General features: G+C 42.7%; 1 protein-coding gene across 5 annotated transcripts in view; it reads right to left on the bottom strand.

Annotated features, from left to right (window-relative positions):
- NCOA2 (nuclear receptor coactivator 2) overlaps positions 1-13,089 on the bottom strand; it is a 303,782-nt gene that overhangs the window by 40,296 nt on the left and 250,397 nt on the right. For 4 of the 5 annotated variants that reach the window (XM_059166252.1, XM_059166254.1, XM_059166251.1 and 1 more), the window contains 4 exons: positions 11,321-11,422; positions 10,888-11,031; positions 6,194-6,341; positions 3,198-4,467 (listed from right to left, as the gene is read on the bottom strand). In XM_059166252.1, coding sequence (XP_059022235.1) covers positions 3,198-4,467; positions 6,194-6,341; positions 10,888-11,031; positions 11,321-11,422 — 1,664 coding nt within the window. The remainder of the gene's footprint in view (positions 1-3,197; positions 4,468-6,193; positions 6,342-10,887; positions 11,032-11,320; positions 11,423-13,089) is intronic. The other variant, XM_059166253.1, reaches the window with a different exon arrangement.

Genomic DNA, 13,089 nt, shown 5'->3' with positions numbered 1-13,089 from the left:
CAGGCAAAAAATGAGTCAGAAAGATTTTTATAAAAGTTCTACAAAATGAAAATTGGACTTGATTTCTTTAATTTTTCATTTTTCTGGTTTTATGAATTTTTCATGTGTCAAATCAACTTGTTCTCTGAAGGAAATATAAAGAGCTCATGCATTTTAATAACATAAGTATTTTATTTTATTTTATTTATTTTTTTTTTTTTAAAGATTTTATTTATTTATTTGACAGAGAGAAATCACAAGTAGGTAGAGAGGCAGGCAGAGAGAGAGAGGAGGAAGCAGGCTCCCCGCCGAGCAGAGAGCCCGATGCGGGACTCGATCCCAGGACCCTGAGATCATGACCTGAGCCGAAGGCAGCGGCTTAACCACTGAGCCACCCAGGCGCCCCGTTTAACATAAGTATTTTAATAAGTTATAAAACATCTTTTCAAAAATTTAAATAAGAAGTGTAATTTTACCACACTGGCCTAACATAAAATTGTTTTTAAAAAATGGTGAAAGTTTTAAAAGACGGTAATATAAATATACCCCATTTGGAGGGAAATTTTCAGGACACTGCCCATTTAAAATATGGTTTGCCTTTCTAGTGGAGCGAAATAACAATATGTTCCTTTTAGAAGATTTCTAGGCCTTCATTAGAACTGGCCCAGTAGCATTAGAGAGAACCTAAGACTATCAACATGCTCCGCTGGGTAAGTAAGTAACTTGAAAGTCGGTAAACATATTGGAAATTTTTCAGTCACTGCTTCCTGTTAGTGACGAAACACCGTAGAAACAAATGTTGTTTAAATACTCTACCCAGTAAGGAACACTATTTTAGGTATAACAGCCCCATCGAAGTACTTCCTGTCCTTAATAAGTTATAGGTAGCTTAAACACACACTCGGTTAATGGCTCTTTTCTGAGTCAAAATAACACGACAGTTGAGCGTATAATTCAGGCTCCCTAACAGTTTATCTCATTAAATAAAAAACTCGCATTCCCCTGAAATGAAAGAAAAAGTTTAACAAACTGGTACAGCAGTTAAAAGGAGATACAATTAATCTGTTTTGGGAATAGAGAAGGAGAGCAGGAGGCGAAAGAATCACTGTTTTTTCCTTAAAGTAAGTCATTCTGACTTTGATCTAAATTTAGGTAATGCATACTTCCTGTGGTAACTTTTCTTTTCAAGTTGCAATGTTTTCAATGTTAAATTTGCTCTGAAGCAGTATTTTTTGGTGTTTTATTTTTAAATGGGAGTGAATGGAGGGTGAGACCAGGGACTGGGTTTCATTAAGAAAAAAAATTGTATGTGTATGTGTGTACACTGCTTTTTGGTCCATCCAAAATAACATATTTGTGCTCATGTTCCCTAGGTAAGATGATTTTGATTAGAAAAATGTTTCTCCTAAACAACAATTAGAAACGGCAAGTGACTCAAAGTCTTAAAAAAAAAAAATTCTTTTTCTGTGTGTGTCAGTTTCTTGTCTGAAGTTAGCGTCATCACATACTAAATATAGACATGCCAAACAGTGTCCCCCTTCCCTGACCCTCTAAGTCCCTCGGGCCTCAGGCCTGGGAATGAAATAAATTCTGTGTATGGAGGGAGGGGCCAGCCACTTAGCCAGTGAGCTAAGGAGGCCCTCATGAGTCACCCTCTTGCCCTCTAGCATGTGTTAGGGAGATCTGAGGGACAGTATCTGTACCTGCCACCCACTCTGTATATTCTAACCTAGTAAACCTCAACACTGACAGTCATCAATACAGCTTCACCCTACACTTACTCCAAGGTACTGCTCTTAACTTTCTGCTGAAAGAAACTCTTGAGTTTCCCCCACTTAACCGATTTCACAGCATTAAAGAACAGCTGTATTGTCAAACCCTCCACTAACGTCTGCGTTCCAGGGTTAATGATCAAAGATGATTATAGAATTAGGATGTTTCTCTGGTGAAGGGCACGTAGGTTTAAAAAATCATGTCTGTCTTACAGGAATGTAGCAGCTGCCAAGACATCAAAGTGAAACAAATGAAGGAAGCTAAGTACTAAGAACCGTGGTGGAGGGAGCCCAGCTCTAGGGGCGGGGGTGTTTGGCCTCAGACTTCCTGATTCCGGCTTCCAATCCTAGCTCTGCCCCCAGGCCAGCCTCCGCTGACTCAGCAGAGTTCAAGACCATAGCGAGGGAGTGCTGCCCTCTTCTCTCCCCATCCACACCTAGTCCCCCAAGACAGTGACACATACAACTCTCCACTTGCAAAACGAATTGCCAGACAAATTAGCGAACCATTTCAAGCAGAAAGGCCAGATGTGGCTTCTTCACTTGTTAACCAATCAGGACTTAAAAGATTTGAAGTCCAAGGCTGTTCCCAGGGATTAGAAAGCGAGCTGGTGATGCAGGGTGAAGTCTTGGATCATTAACCCAGCCCGACACTGAGTCCCCAGGAAACATCTTATGCCAAACCACTACATCAGAAAGAACTCTTAAAAAAAAAAAAAAAAAAAAAAAGGCAAAGAAAAGAATTCTTTAACATTAACCAGAAGGTTCAGCTGACAAGAAAGAAGGGTGCAATGATACTCATTAGGTTTGAAAACCAAACTCTGATCTTAAAGAGAGAGAAAGGTAAATGGGAAATAATTCAACGAAGTCTGTCCTGACAGAGCCAGTTTCAAGGATGTGATTATCTCTGATTCAGGCATCTTCTATTAACAGGGGCAGCAAACTACAGCTGCTCTGTGGGCTAAATCCTGCTCACTGCCTGTTTTCCTATGCCCTGAGCTAAGAATGGATTTTCATTTTTTTAATAATAAAAAAAAAAAAAAATCAAAAGAAGAGCATTTTGTGACCCATGAAAACTGTATCAAATCCTAAGATCAGTGTCTGTCAGTAAAGTTTTATTAGCTCTCATTTGTTCGCATAGGATCTATGGCTGTTTTTCGTACCACGGCGGCAGAGACTGGACAGTCCACAAAGCCTAAAATATTTACCACTGGCCCTTCACAAGAGAAAAAAAAAAGGTCAGTCAGCCTACCCCTGGTTGATGGCGATGTCACTCGTTGGTAGACAGGAGTATCTTGGACAGGGAGCTTCAATGAGAATAAACTGTCTCCACGTAGGAACAGCAAAGGAGGAGGCTTATTTCTGTCCCATCACCTGTGGCCTCCCCGTGAAAATCCTTGTTGGGTATGGATTGGCACACCTGAGAGAACACAGGACCCAACTTACCTGCTCACTGGGCTCAAAGCTCATCTCCTCCTTCTCAGTTTTCATAGCTATTAATTTTGTGTTGCTGGCAGGGTCTGTCTTACTGTCCAGTCGCTCAAGTTTGGGGGTTATTTCTGGTAAACCAATATCTTTAGTATCATCTTTGTCTAGCAGGTAGCGAAGTAGTGCATTCTCTTTCTTCTTGGGGCTCACGGGCTCTTGTTTAACAGTCACTTCTGAGCCAGGAGCTGTGCTGTTGGCCTCCTGGCTCAGCTCTTTGCCCGTGGCTTCTGCTGTTAGCTTGGCCAAGTCCACGGGGGAGCTGCTGTCCTGCAAGAGTCTGTGCAAAATCTTATGCTTCTCCTTGAGCGAGGTTCCGTGTGTCGAGCCAGAGCCAGGCAGGCTCGCCGTGGAGTCCTTGTTTGTGTCCGACAGGGAGCTGGATAAGGGCGAAGGCTCCATCTGGTCAGATTTGGTGGTCAGCAGCTGGAGGAGTTTGGTCTGTCCCTTGCTGTCATGCAGCCGAGTCTGTCCATCGGCTCTCTCACCGCTCACGGCCTGGGGCATGCTGGAATCGCTGGTCTCCTTCTGCTCTCCGGGATGGCAGCTGCTCTCTGCTTGACCAGGTGTACCTTCAGAGGGCTCCCCATAAAGTCCAAAACAGTCTTTGGAGTCTAAGCTTCCCATCTTGCTGAGTGGGGGAGGATTCATATTAACGGGGGAGTTTTGCAAATTGCCCATTTTTAGGTCTGGTGAAGCCAGCGACGACCCCAGTGAGACCCCGTGCCCCTCGCTGAGGGCCTGAAGTGCGTTGAGGGAGCTGTTGGTGTAGCTATGGCTATTTCCTGTGCTGCTGCAAACTCCCACAGGGGAATGCAAGCTTCCTGCAGGGGAAAACTGACTGGGTGGGATTCGAGGGCTGCCAGCCACTCCGGGGCTCATGCGATGCCGTGGCGAAAGCATGGAGTTGGGCTGTCCTGGATTCATGCCAGGGCTGCTCTGTGAGGGACTGTTCATTTTGAGTGCATAGTTACTACCCTGAGGAGTGGTTGCTTGCATGCTTGACACATGGTTCATTCCCCCGGAACCGCCAAACCTGCCCATGGGCATGCCCATTTGTTCCTTTGGGCCATTGATGGGAAAATTTATATTGCTACCAAGGGTCATGTCCTGACCTGGGTTCCCACTGCACATGGCCTGATGGGCAGGGCTGCTAGAGCTAAGTGGATTCAATGGCTTCCCCATCGCTTGTCCAGTCAGATCCGGATTCATTACACACACATTCTGCTCTCTGTACGATGAGGAGAGAAATATAAAAGGAAACGCATTTAGCAAGTTGTTATTAATTTTTAAAAAAATGAGATGGCCTCTTTTCTTTAAAAGAACAGACTACATTTACAGGACAGATAATACTTGGATGAAACAATCTGCAATTATGGACAAGACTGAGCATGCATAATTCTGGACCAAGAGGGATGTTTTGCAGTCAACTCATTAAGATGTCTGCGGTTTTATAGAGGAGGTGTCTTTAAATGTGACTACTACTGGATTGAAATCGTAGTTACCAGACAAGACATGAGAGGGGTTCCAATTACATAATATCTTTCTCATTACATGGTATATTATATATATTATATATACATGGATAACTGAGAGCTTGTCCCATCTTCAAGGAAGGACCCTAATAAGCAGAGCTGTCTTCAGTTATCTGTCAAATCACAATTCCTAACAGTAGACACATTTGTAAGCCCAGAGAGCTCTGAGGTATACTACTTGGCTCAAGACAGATAGCAAACTTCAAAACTGGTGGGTGGGGTTGGGGGAGCCCGCCTCAACTAGTAGGAACTCCGCAAGTACTAGAGCCAGTGAAGTTATTGAAAGTATTGTGAATTAGATCACCTTGTCCAACAGAGCCCCTTGCTGGTCAAAGCAAGAGACTCTAGCACAGACAATGTAGGGCCAAACTTTAGAGTGACTGTGCTCTGTGATCTTACCCCCCAACGCCCAGACAACTCCAATCCACTCCCTTACTGGTGACTCAAGGCAACCTTTCTGGGCTAGATGATTTTCCAAGCCCTATGAGCTTTAATTTACAGCCTTGGCAGTCACTTGTGAGTTACCACATGTGTTCACAAATCCAAACAAAACAGGTTTCACAAATCATCAAACATCAGCTTTCACTTAGGGGGGTGAAATCTGGCACATCTGTAATCACTTTCAAATTGTTTCAGTTTGAGGTCAGATTTATTAACAGTTGGCAAACAGGGCTGCCTGGTTTTTTTTAATTCCCAAATAAGAAAGGATACAATCGAGAAGTGTGATAAAAGGGGACTCTTTCACCAGAGCAACTCTATGTATCTTCTGGTAGTACCTCATAAAGTTTTATACCGTACATACATAAATATTTATGTAAGGCAAAATGTAATCATTTTCCTACATTTGTGCTCTAAAACAATGTAGTTTATGACATTTATTTTAAAATCAACATTCAATTTTCTGTACTGTCATTTTTTAATGGAAATGTTTATTACCTTTCAATTGAAAGACTAATGGCAAGAAGTTAACTTAAACCCGAGGGGGAAAAAGCCCTAAAACAAGTCCTCTAAGTAGATATACTTGGAAGTCTCAGATTTCCACGCACAGGAGCAAAAGTCCTGCTAGTGGCTTTCCTACTTCACTGCACGTGTTCCCACTGGAGGGATGGCCCAACTTCCCTTCCCTGTTAGGGGAGGCCTTCCTGTCGGAGCCCCGTGAGCGGAAGCCTGTGTTCTTCCAGCGGGGTTTTAAAATTCACTAGTATTAAGGCACAAATTCAAGAGATAGCCCTCCTTTGCCGGTATCCTAAGTTGTCTCTTAGTCAGAAGTTAATAGCAACTTAATTTTATATTGTACCTGCGTGTGGCCGATGAACAGACATATCTAACAAGGCTGAAAAGCTCTAGGGGTATCTGTTGCTTTGGAAACATTTCCTCTTGATTTGGGGAAGGGAAAGAGTGATTTCTTAGAACAAGGATTACCTGTGAAGCATATGTAATGATATTACAAGCTGAGGTTCATTAGTAGTCTGAGAACGGATGAGTTTGCTCTTCGTTTGTGCAGCAACAAGAGTGCCATCGGACAAGGAAAAACGGTAGATTTGACTGAACGCCAATCCTTGTCTCAGCACTGTGGGCAAGCAAGGAAACAGAATTCATGTTTACAAAAACAAACAAACAAACAGAGAGTAAGGGGCGGGAGAAGACACACTAATAGTAATAAATTTCATTTTCATATTTTCCTACTAGCATGTTAACAAGAGTTGGAAATACTATTTCATGATACTGAAACATTTTAACATTTTAAAAGCACATTTATTTTTTTACTCAAAATACTAATAAATTCAATGCACATTTTTTTTTTTTTTTTTTTAAATACGGCTTGGACCCTTGAACTATGTTCTTTTTAAAATCTTAAGTACCGGGTGCCTGCGTGGCTCAGTGGATTAAGCCTCTGCCTTTGGCTCAGGTCACGATCTCAGGGTCCTGGGATCGAGTCCTACATTGGGCTCTCTGCTCAGCAGGGGGCCTGCTTCCCTTCCTCTCTCTCTGCCTGCCTCTCTGCCTACTTGTGATCTCTCTCTGTCAAATAAATTAATAAATAAATAAATCTTAAGTACCATGGTAAAAAAGAGTGCAAACCATTTATTGGCTTAAAACTAGCTTTGCAATGGTATGTTTAAAAATACCAGAATGGGGGCGCCTGGGTGGCTCAGTGGGTTAAGCCGCTGCCTTCGGCTCAGGTCATGATCCCGGGGTCCTGGGATCGAGCCCCGCATCAGGCTCTCTGAGCCTGCTTCCTCCTCTCTCTCTGCCTGCCTCTCTGCCTACTTGTGATCTCTGTCTCTCAAATAAATAAATAAAATCTTTAAAAAAAAAAAAAAATACCAGAATGTTTTAAAATACCAAAAAACAATACAATGCATAAACATAATATCTTTAAAGATTACAATTTGCCTTTAATTTCTTTTTAAACTAATAAAAATAGGGGTGCCTGGGTGGCTCAGTGGGTTAAAGCCTCTGCCTTTGGCTCAGGTCATGGCCCCAGTGTCCTGAGATCGAGCCCCGCATCGGGCTCTCTACTTAGCGGGCAGCCTGCTTCCTCCTCTGTGTCTGCCTGCCTCTCTGCCTACTTGGGATCTCTGTCTGTCAAATAAATAAATAAAATCTTAAATAAATAAATAAATAAAACCTTAAAAAAATACTAATAAAAATATTACAGTAAAATTTATGACATTATATTCTCTGAATATTCATCTTCAAGTTATTACTTTTCATCATCTCATAATACTACCCCCATTCTGTTTCTCAGTGTGTAAGGAGTATTATTTCTTGGACAGGACTACAGGAAGTAAGAGATAAACAGTCAGAAAAGTCTCTTCAGAAGAGAAAAAGGCTAAATAGAAAACTGAAACAATAAAAGTACAATTAGTTTAATTTCTGAATAAAGAATCTGGTGTTTCCATTTTCAAGGCAAGAGAAGAAAATACAACAAATCAACTAGGTTAAAATAATGTCTCTTAAAATAAAATCTCAGATTTATCTTTTAAAACAACTAAATACTGCCTATTAAAAAAGAACTTAAAAAAAAAAAAATAGGGGGCTCCTGGGTGGCTCAGTGGGTTAAGCCGCTGCCTTCGGCTTAGGTCATGATCTCAGGGTCCTGGGATCGAGTCCTGCATCGGGCTCTCTGCTCAGCAGGGAGCCTGCTTCCCTCTCTCTCTCTCTCTCTCTCTCTCTCTCTTCCTGCCTCTCCGTCTACTTGTGATCTCTCTCTGTCAAATAAATAAATAAAATCTTTAAAAAAAAAAAAAAAAAAAAGAACATCTCGATTCAGAAAAAAAGTAGACACATAATCTGGTAATCTGTTTAAACAATTTTAAGAAAACTACCATGTTTTTATCACATAATCCTCTATACAAATTCTGTAAGTTGAAGAGCTAGCACCACGAATAGCCAGATCGAGCACATTCATGAACTTTACAAAATTGCCACAAGGGAGTGAGGGAGGGAGTCGCTGACACACAGTATGGATTTGGGTTTTTCTTGGTAAAAGTTCACTTTGAGCAATTTCCCTAATGAAACCCCCTCTGCAGTTTCAGTTACATTCAGTGCTTAGGTATTTCTGCCATCAAGTGTTGCATGAAATTACTCAGGAGTGGCGGACCTGGAAATGAATTACTGTGCGTATGTGTATTTTGCTTTTTGCAGTGAGTAGGTTCCTATAAGGCAGAATAAATACAATATTTATAATAGGATTCCTATTTTGAAAAACTTACATATTTGGATTTCATCTGTGATCCGTTAAGATTTTCTATTTCCATCTGGTCTACACCAAACATCTCTACTTAATTAGACATAGTTAAGCATGCACCTGAATTCATTTTGGAAGCTCTTCCATTTAAACACAAACTTGTAGATTTTTACTCAATGTGATTGATTACCTTCGAACTTACCTACTTCATACGTTTGGATGCAGGGTATTTCATATGTTTTGTAGTTTCCCTTCAGTGGGTCCCGCCTGTTTAAGCCTACCACAGTGCCTGGTACATTTCTGCAAACCCTTCCGTAAGGAATCGGAAGACCACAGAGTTGAGTGTAGGACACTGCTACTCAGGGCTCAAGGACACTGAATGTGTTTGCTCATGGTGATTTCTTACCCATATTTCTTATTCTTACTGTTTTTTATTTTATTATTTTTAAAAGAATTTTTATTTATTTATTTGAGTGAGACAGAGGGCACAAATGGTGGGAAACGGAGGGAGAGGGAGAAGTGACTCCTTGCTGAGCTTGGGCCTTGATCTCACAAACCTTAGATCAGGACCTTGGAGTCAGATGCTTCATCAACTGAGATGCCTAGGTGCCCCCTGTTGTTACTATTTTTTTGGAAAGATTTATTTGAGGGAGTGAGAGAGCGAGCGTGCACGAGCAAGAAAGAGAGGGAGGGAGAATCTCAAGCAGGCTTCACGTCCAGCAGAGCACGGAGCTGAGCTCGGGGCTCAATCTCATCACTCTGGAGATCATGACCTGAGCCAAAAACAAGAGTCAGAGGCTTAACTAACTGAGCTGCCCAGGCACCCCCATTGTTACTATTTTTTAAATTTTAAACCAGATCTAGTGAAATGGTAGGTTAAATACTGATTTCTTCCAAATATAGAATCTTTACTTCCTCATTCCTTCCAACTTAGAGAAAGATGCTGAAAGGCACAAATTGCTGGATTATGTACTTACTTCTAAGAAGGATAAATAAGATGAAAAAGAGGAATAAGATGAGACAAAAATAAGGGGATGGGGAGAGAGGTCATCTACTATGATTTGTACTTTTCTGTAAGTGACCTTAAAGCACAGAGTGTAAGCATATGAACACTACTGGTAAAATGCTAAGGTCAAAGAGGCACATTAAATGGAAGAGGACAACCTAAAACTCTGTCTTCAATTGGGGTGTTAGGACTTTTTTTTCTGCCAAAATGTAACAATCTGCCAAACCGAGTTACCAGGCACACTCTGCTGGGCCCCACTGGTCCCAGGCCTCATAGCCCCTCCCTGGTAATCCAGGCCTCCTACCCAGGTGCCCCCTGCCAGGACATGCAGTGTGCACGAGAGGACCGAAAGATCAGGAGAAGTGTCTCCTTCCCCCACTTAGTTCTGAATAAGTGCCAGGGAAAGGCAGTTTTTCTTCGTTCTCACAGATAGAACAAGAAACCAGAAGGCACTTGAGGAAATGTGATTGAGCACGAAGAGCTCCAGAAGCAGCAGAGCAGAGGGACTGCACAGGAGAGGGATGGCAAGTTAGGCTCCAGTGCTGACAAGCCAGTCATTTCACCTGCTTCTAGGTCCCCATCTCCAGCTTGAGTCCTAACACCTACCTCACAGTTGTGCTGAGGGTCCACAAGACAGTGTAAAGAAGGAAGGTAACTGCACAAAGACCACGTGCCCAGGAGGGCTGCTATTATTACTGGCGTAGGACTTCGAAATCCTGGGTTTAGTTCTAGCCATCTTGCTAATTAACTGTCAGTCTAGCTGACCTGTGACCTCAAGACAAGTGACTTCACTGTCCCCTCTACTAGGAATTCAGCTGCTCTTGCAAATTTCACTTCATTCTTATTTCCAGATTTTCTTTGATTCAGAAATTTCTTTTGATATTAACTGGCCCCTTATTAAATAGTCATATTTATATACAGAAGCCTTGGGATCAGAAAAAATGATCTCTTTCCTTCCCTTTCTTCTGTTTTTATGAAATGATCTCTGATTTATCTCATTCTTCTGTCTTATAGGTTCTATTAAATTTTCTTTTTTTTTTTTTTTTTAGATTTTATTTATTTATTTGACACAGAGAGAGAGATCACAAGTAGGCAGCGAGGCAAACAGAGACAGGGGGAAGCAGGCTCCCACTGAGCAGAGAGCCTGATGTGGGGCTCGATCCCAGGACCCTGAGACCATGACCTGAGCAGAAGGCAGAGGCTTAACCCTCTGAGCCACCCAGGCGCCTCTTAAATTTTCCTTTAGATGGCGACATTTAGATGGCTAGACGATGCAACCACATCTAAACATACAAAGTCAACAGATCCAAGTTTCCTGAGGTGAACTTCAGGCTCACGGTTTCAGAGAAAGCTCCCGCAGGAAGCAGTCATGCAGCAATGTCAACTCCAAGAGGAGTGGCACGTGGGGACGCTTACCTTCATGATGATGCCTCTTAGCATAGGACACAGCCTCCCCTTCATGCTGCGCGTGGAACTTCTGAATGCACCTTCTCACCAGGTCCTCCCAGCCTGGTTTCATGGCTGCCCTCATGGTGCTTGTGTCCAGTGAAGTGATCTTGCCTATGAAACGACAGCAAGCATTACACCTACACACTCATCTACTGTGTCTGGAAGTGATTAGCATTTTACAAGAGAAAAATGTCCTTCTTTAGAATAGGCAGCACAAGTACATGGACCGAAAGGGCGGACAGTGAAAAGAAGTGTCCCTCCCTCTCCTTCCTGCGGCGCCTCGAGGCTTCTGCCCAGGCACCCATCACCATCCCCAGCTTCTTTGTTATCTCCTGAACAGAGCCCCTGCCTTACGAATAGGTCGATATTCTCAAATGATTGCTTTGGAGAGAAAATGTACCTTGGAGATCTTGGCGAGTAGTAAAACTTTCTGATGAGGGAAGAACTGGTCTCTCCTTCATAGGAACTCTTCTTGCCACACAAATCAAGCAGGACTGCAAATCTTCAATCACATACATTCATAGTTACCACATTAGGCCTTTCCAGCGCGTCACACAAACTCAAGTGTATTTATGAAAATGCAACCTTGCCAATCAGTGCAGGAGGGACGACAGAATACTGTGCACCCTGCACCACCCCCCCACCCCCGGCTTCGCCCTCTCCCTGCCTGAGTGGGAAGAGCTGGGGGACGGACAAGGGCGTGCTGTGCACGAAGAGCTAGGAGAGGTCGGGGGAGACCACTGAAGCCAGGGACACATGTGGCCGAAGTCCACCCACCACAGGGGCTCCAATGATCTGCAGCCACCTTCCCAGGGACAGCGGGGGAGCGTGGTGGACCTCGACAAGCAGCTCATTTCAACATCAATACACAGATGATGAAAACTCAAATCCCATACTCTGCTCTGTCAAGCATTTGTTTTTTGAGTTTTTGGTTCACTACGCTACCGGAACACTAGACGTCCCCTCTACCCAACGATGCGGCTGCCCCCAGAATGGCAATATGCGCTTTCAAACCAAGAACCTCCAAGGCTGGAGGTGACTTGGAGAACAAATCCTGGAAAGTGCAGCATGCGCCAGAGCGGCTGCGTTACTGGTCAAATCTCGGCCCTGGCTGGTTTCTCATAGAGCCATGCTGAGCCTTCATTCCTTACCCACTGACATTGTTTTATTCATCTGTGTTCACTTCTAGAGAACAGGGTAATGTTTTATTTATCTTTGTAACATGCAGGGCACACTGTGTAGCTCTTTCAATTTCAAAATGCTGGGAAAAAAGGTCAAAAAAGTCTTCATATCTTATGTCCTTGATTTATGATTGCTCGTCTTGAAATCTGGGGAAGGAGTTCTTTAAATATACCCAGGAAGGGTGCCTGGGTGGCTCAGTGGGTTAAAGCCGCTGCCTTCGGCTCAGGTCATGATCCCAGGGTCCTGAGATCGAGCCCTGCATTGGGCTCTCTGCTCAGCACGGAGCCTGTTTCCCCTCCTTCTCTCTCTGCCTGCCTGTCTGCCTGCTTGTGATCTCTGCCTGTCAAATAAATAAATAAAAATATTAAAATATATATATATATATACCCAGGAATAGTGGGTATCCCAAATATAAATGTAATCCTCATTCTCAACATAATAAAAAGCTAAATATCTGAGCACACACTATGAGGCAGACATCTTTTTTAGCTGCTTTAGAGGCTCCCGGTTTGTTTCGTCCTTGTGCCAGCTCTATGAGGCAGGTACTGGAGTTCTCCCCATTTAACACAGGAGGAAACCACAGCACAGAGTTTCAGTAAGTTGCCTAACACCGTACAAAGCTGGTGAAGCCAGGACTCGAACCCAAGCACATTATGGCTCGGAAATCCTCCTCAGCCATACTGTGTTAACACTGAGAACCAGACTTTAAATGTACAAAAATGTTTAAATATACAGCACAAAACCACAAATTAGATCAGCTATATCTTTTTTTTCCACTTTGGAATGGCATCCTAGATGGGTGAATTGGCAGCACTTAGTATGTTGCATAAAAAGAAAAAAATATCCCTCAACATTGCATACTTACGTAAAAACTTAATTTTGAAAAAATTATGTCATCTATGAGAGCTCCATTACTTTTCAATAAAATTTAAATTACAAATTACTTTCACATTCTTAAAAAAAAAAAGAATGAACTACAGATCTTCC

The sequence above is a fragment of the Mustela lutreola genome, chromosome 3 (genome assembly GCF_030435805.1).
Source record: "Mustela lutreola isolate mMusLut2 chromosome 3, mMusLut2.pri, whole genome shotgun sequence".
Taxonomy (NCBI): domain Eukaryota; kingdom Metazoa; phylum Chordata; class Mammalia; order Carnivora; family Mustelidae; genus Mustela; species Mustela lutreola.
Note: the sequence above shows the minus strand (reverse complement) of the source record. Positions and strands in the feature narration are given on the sequence as shown.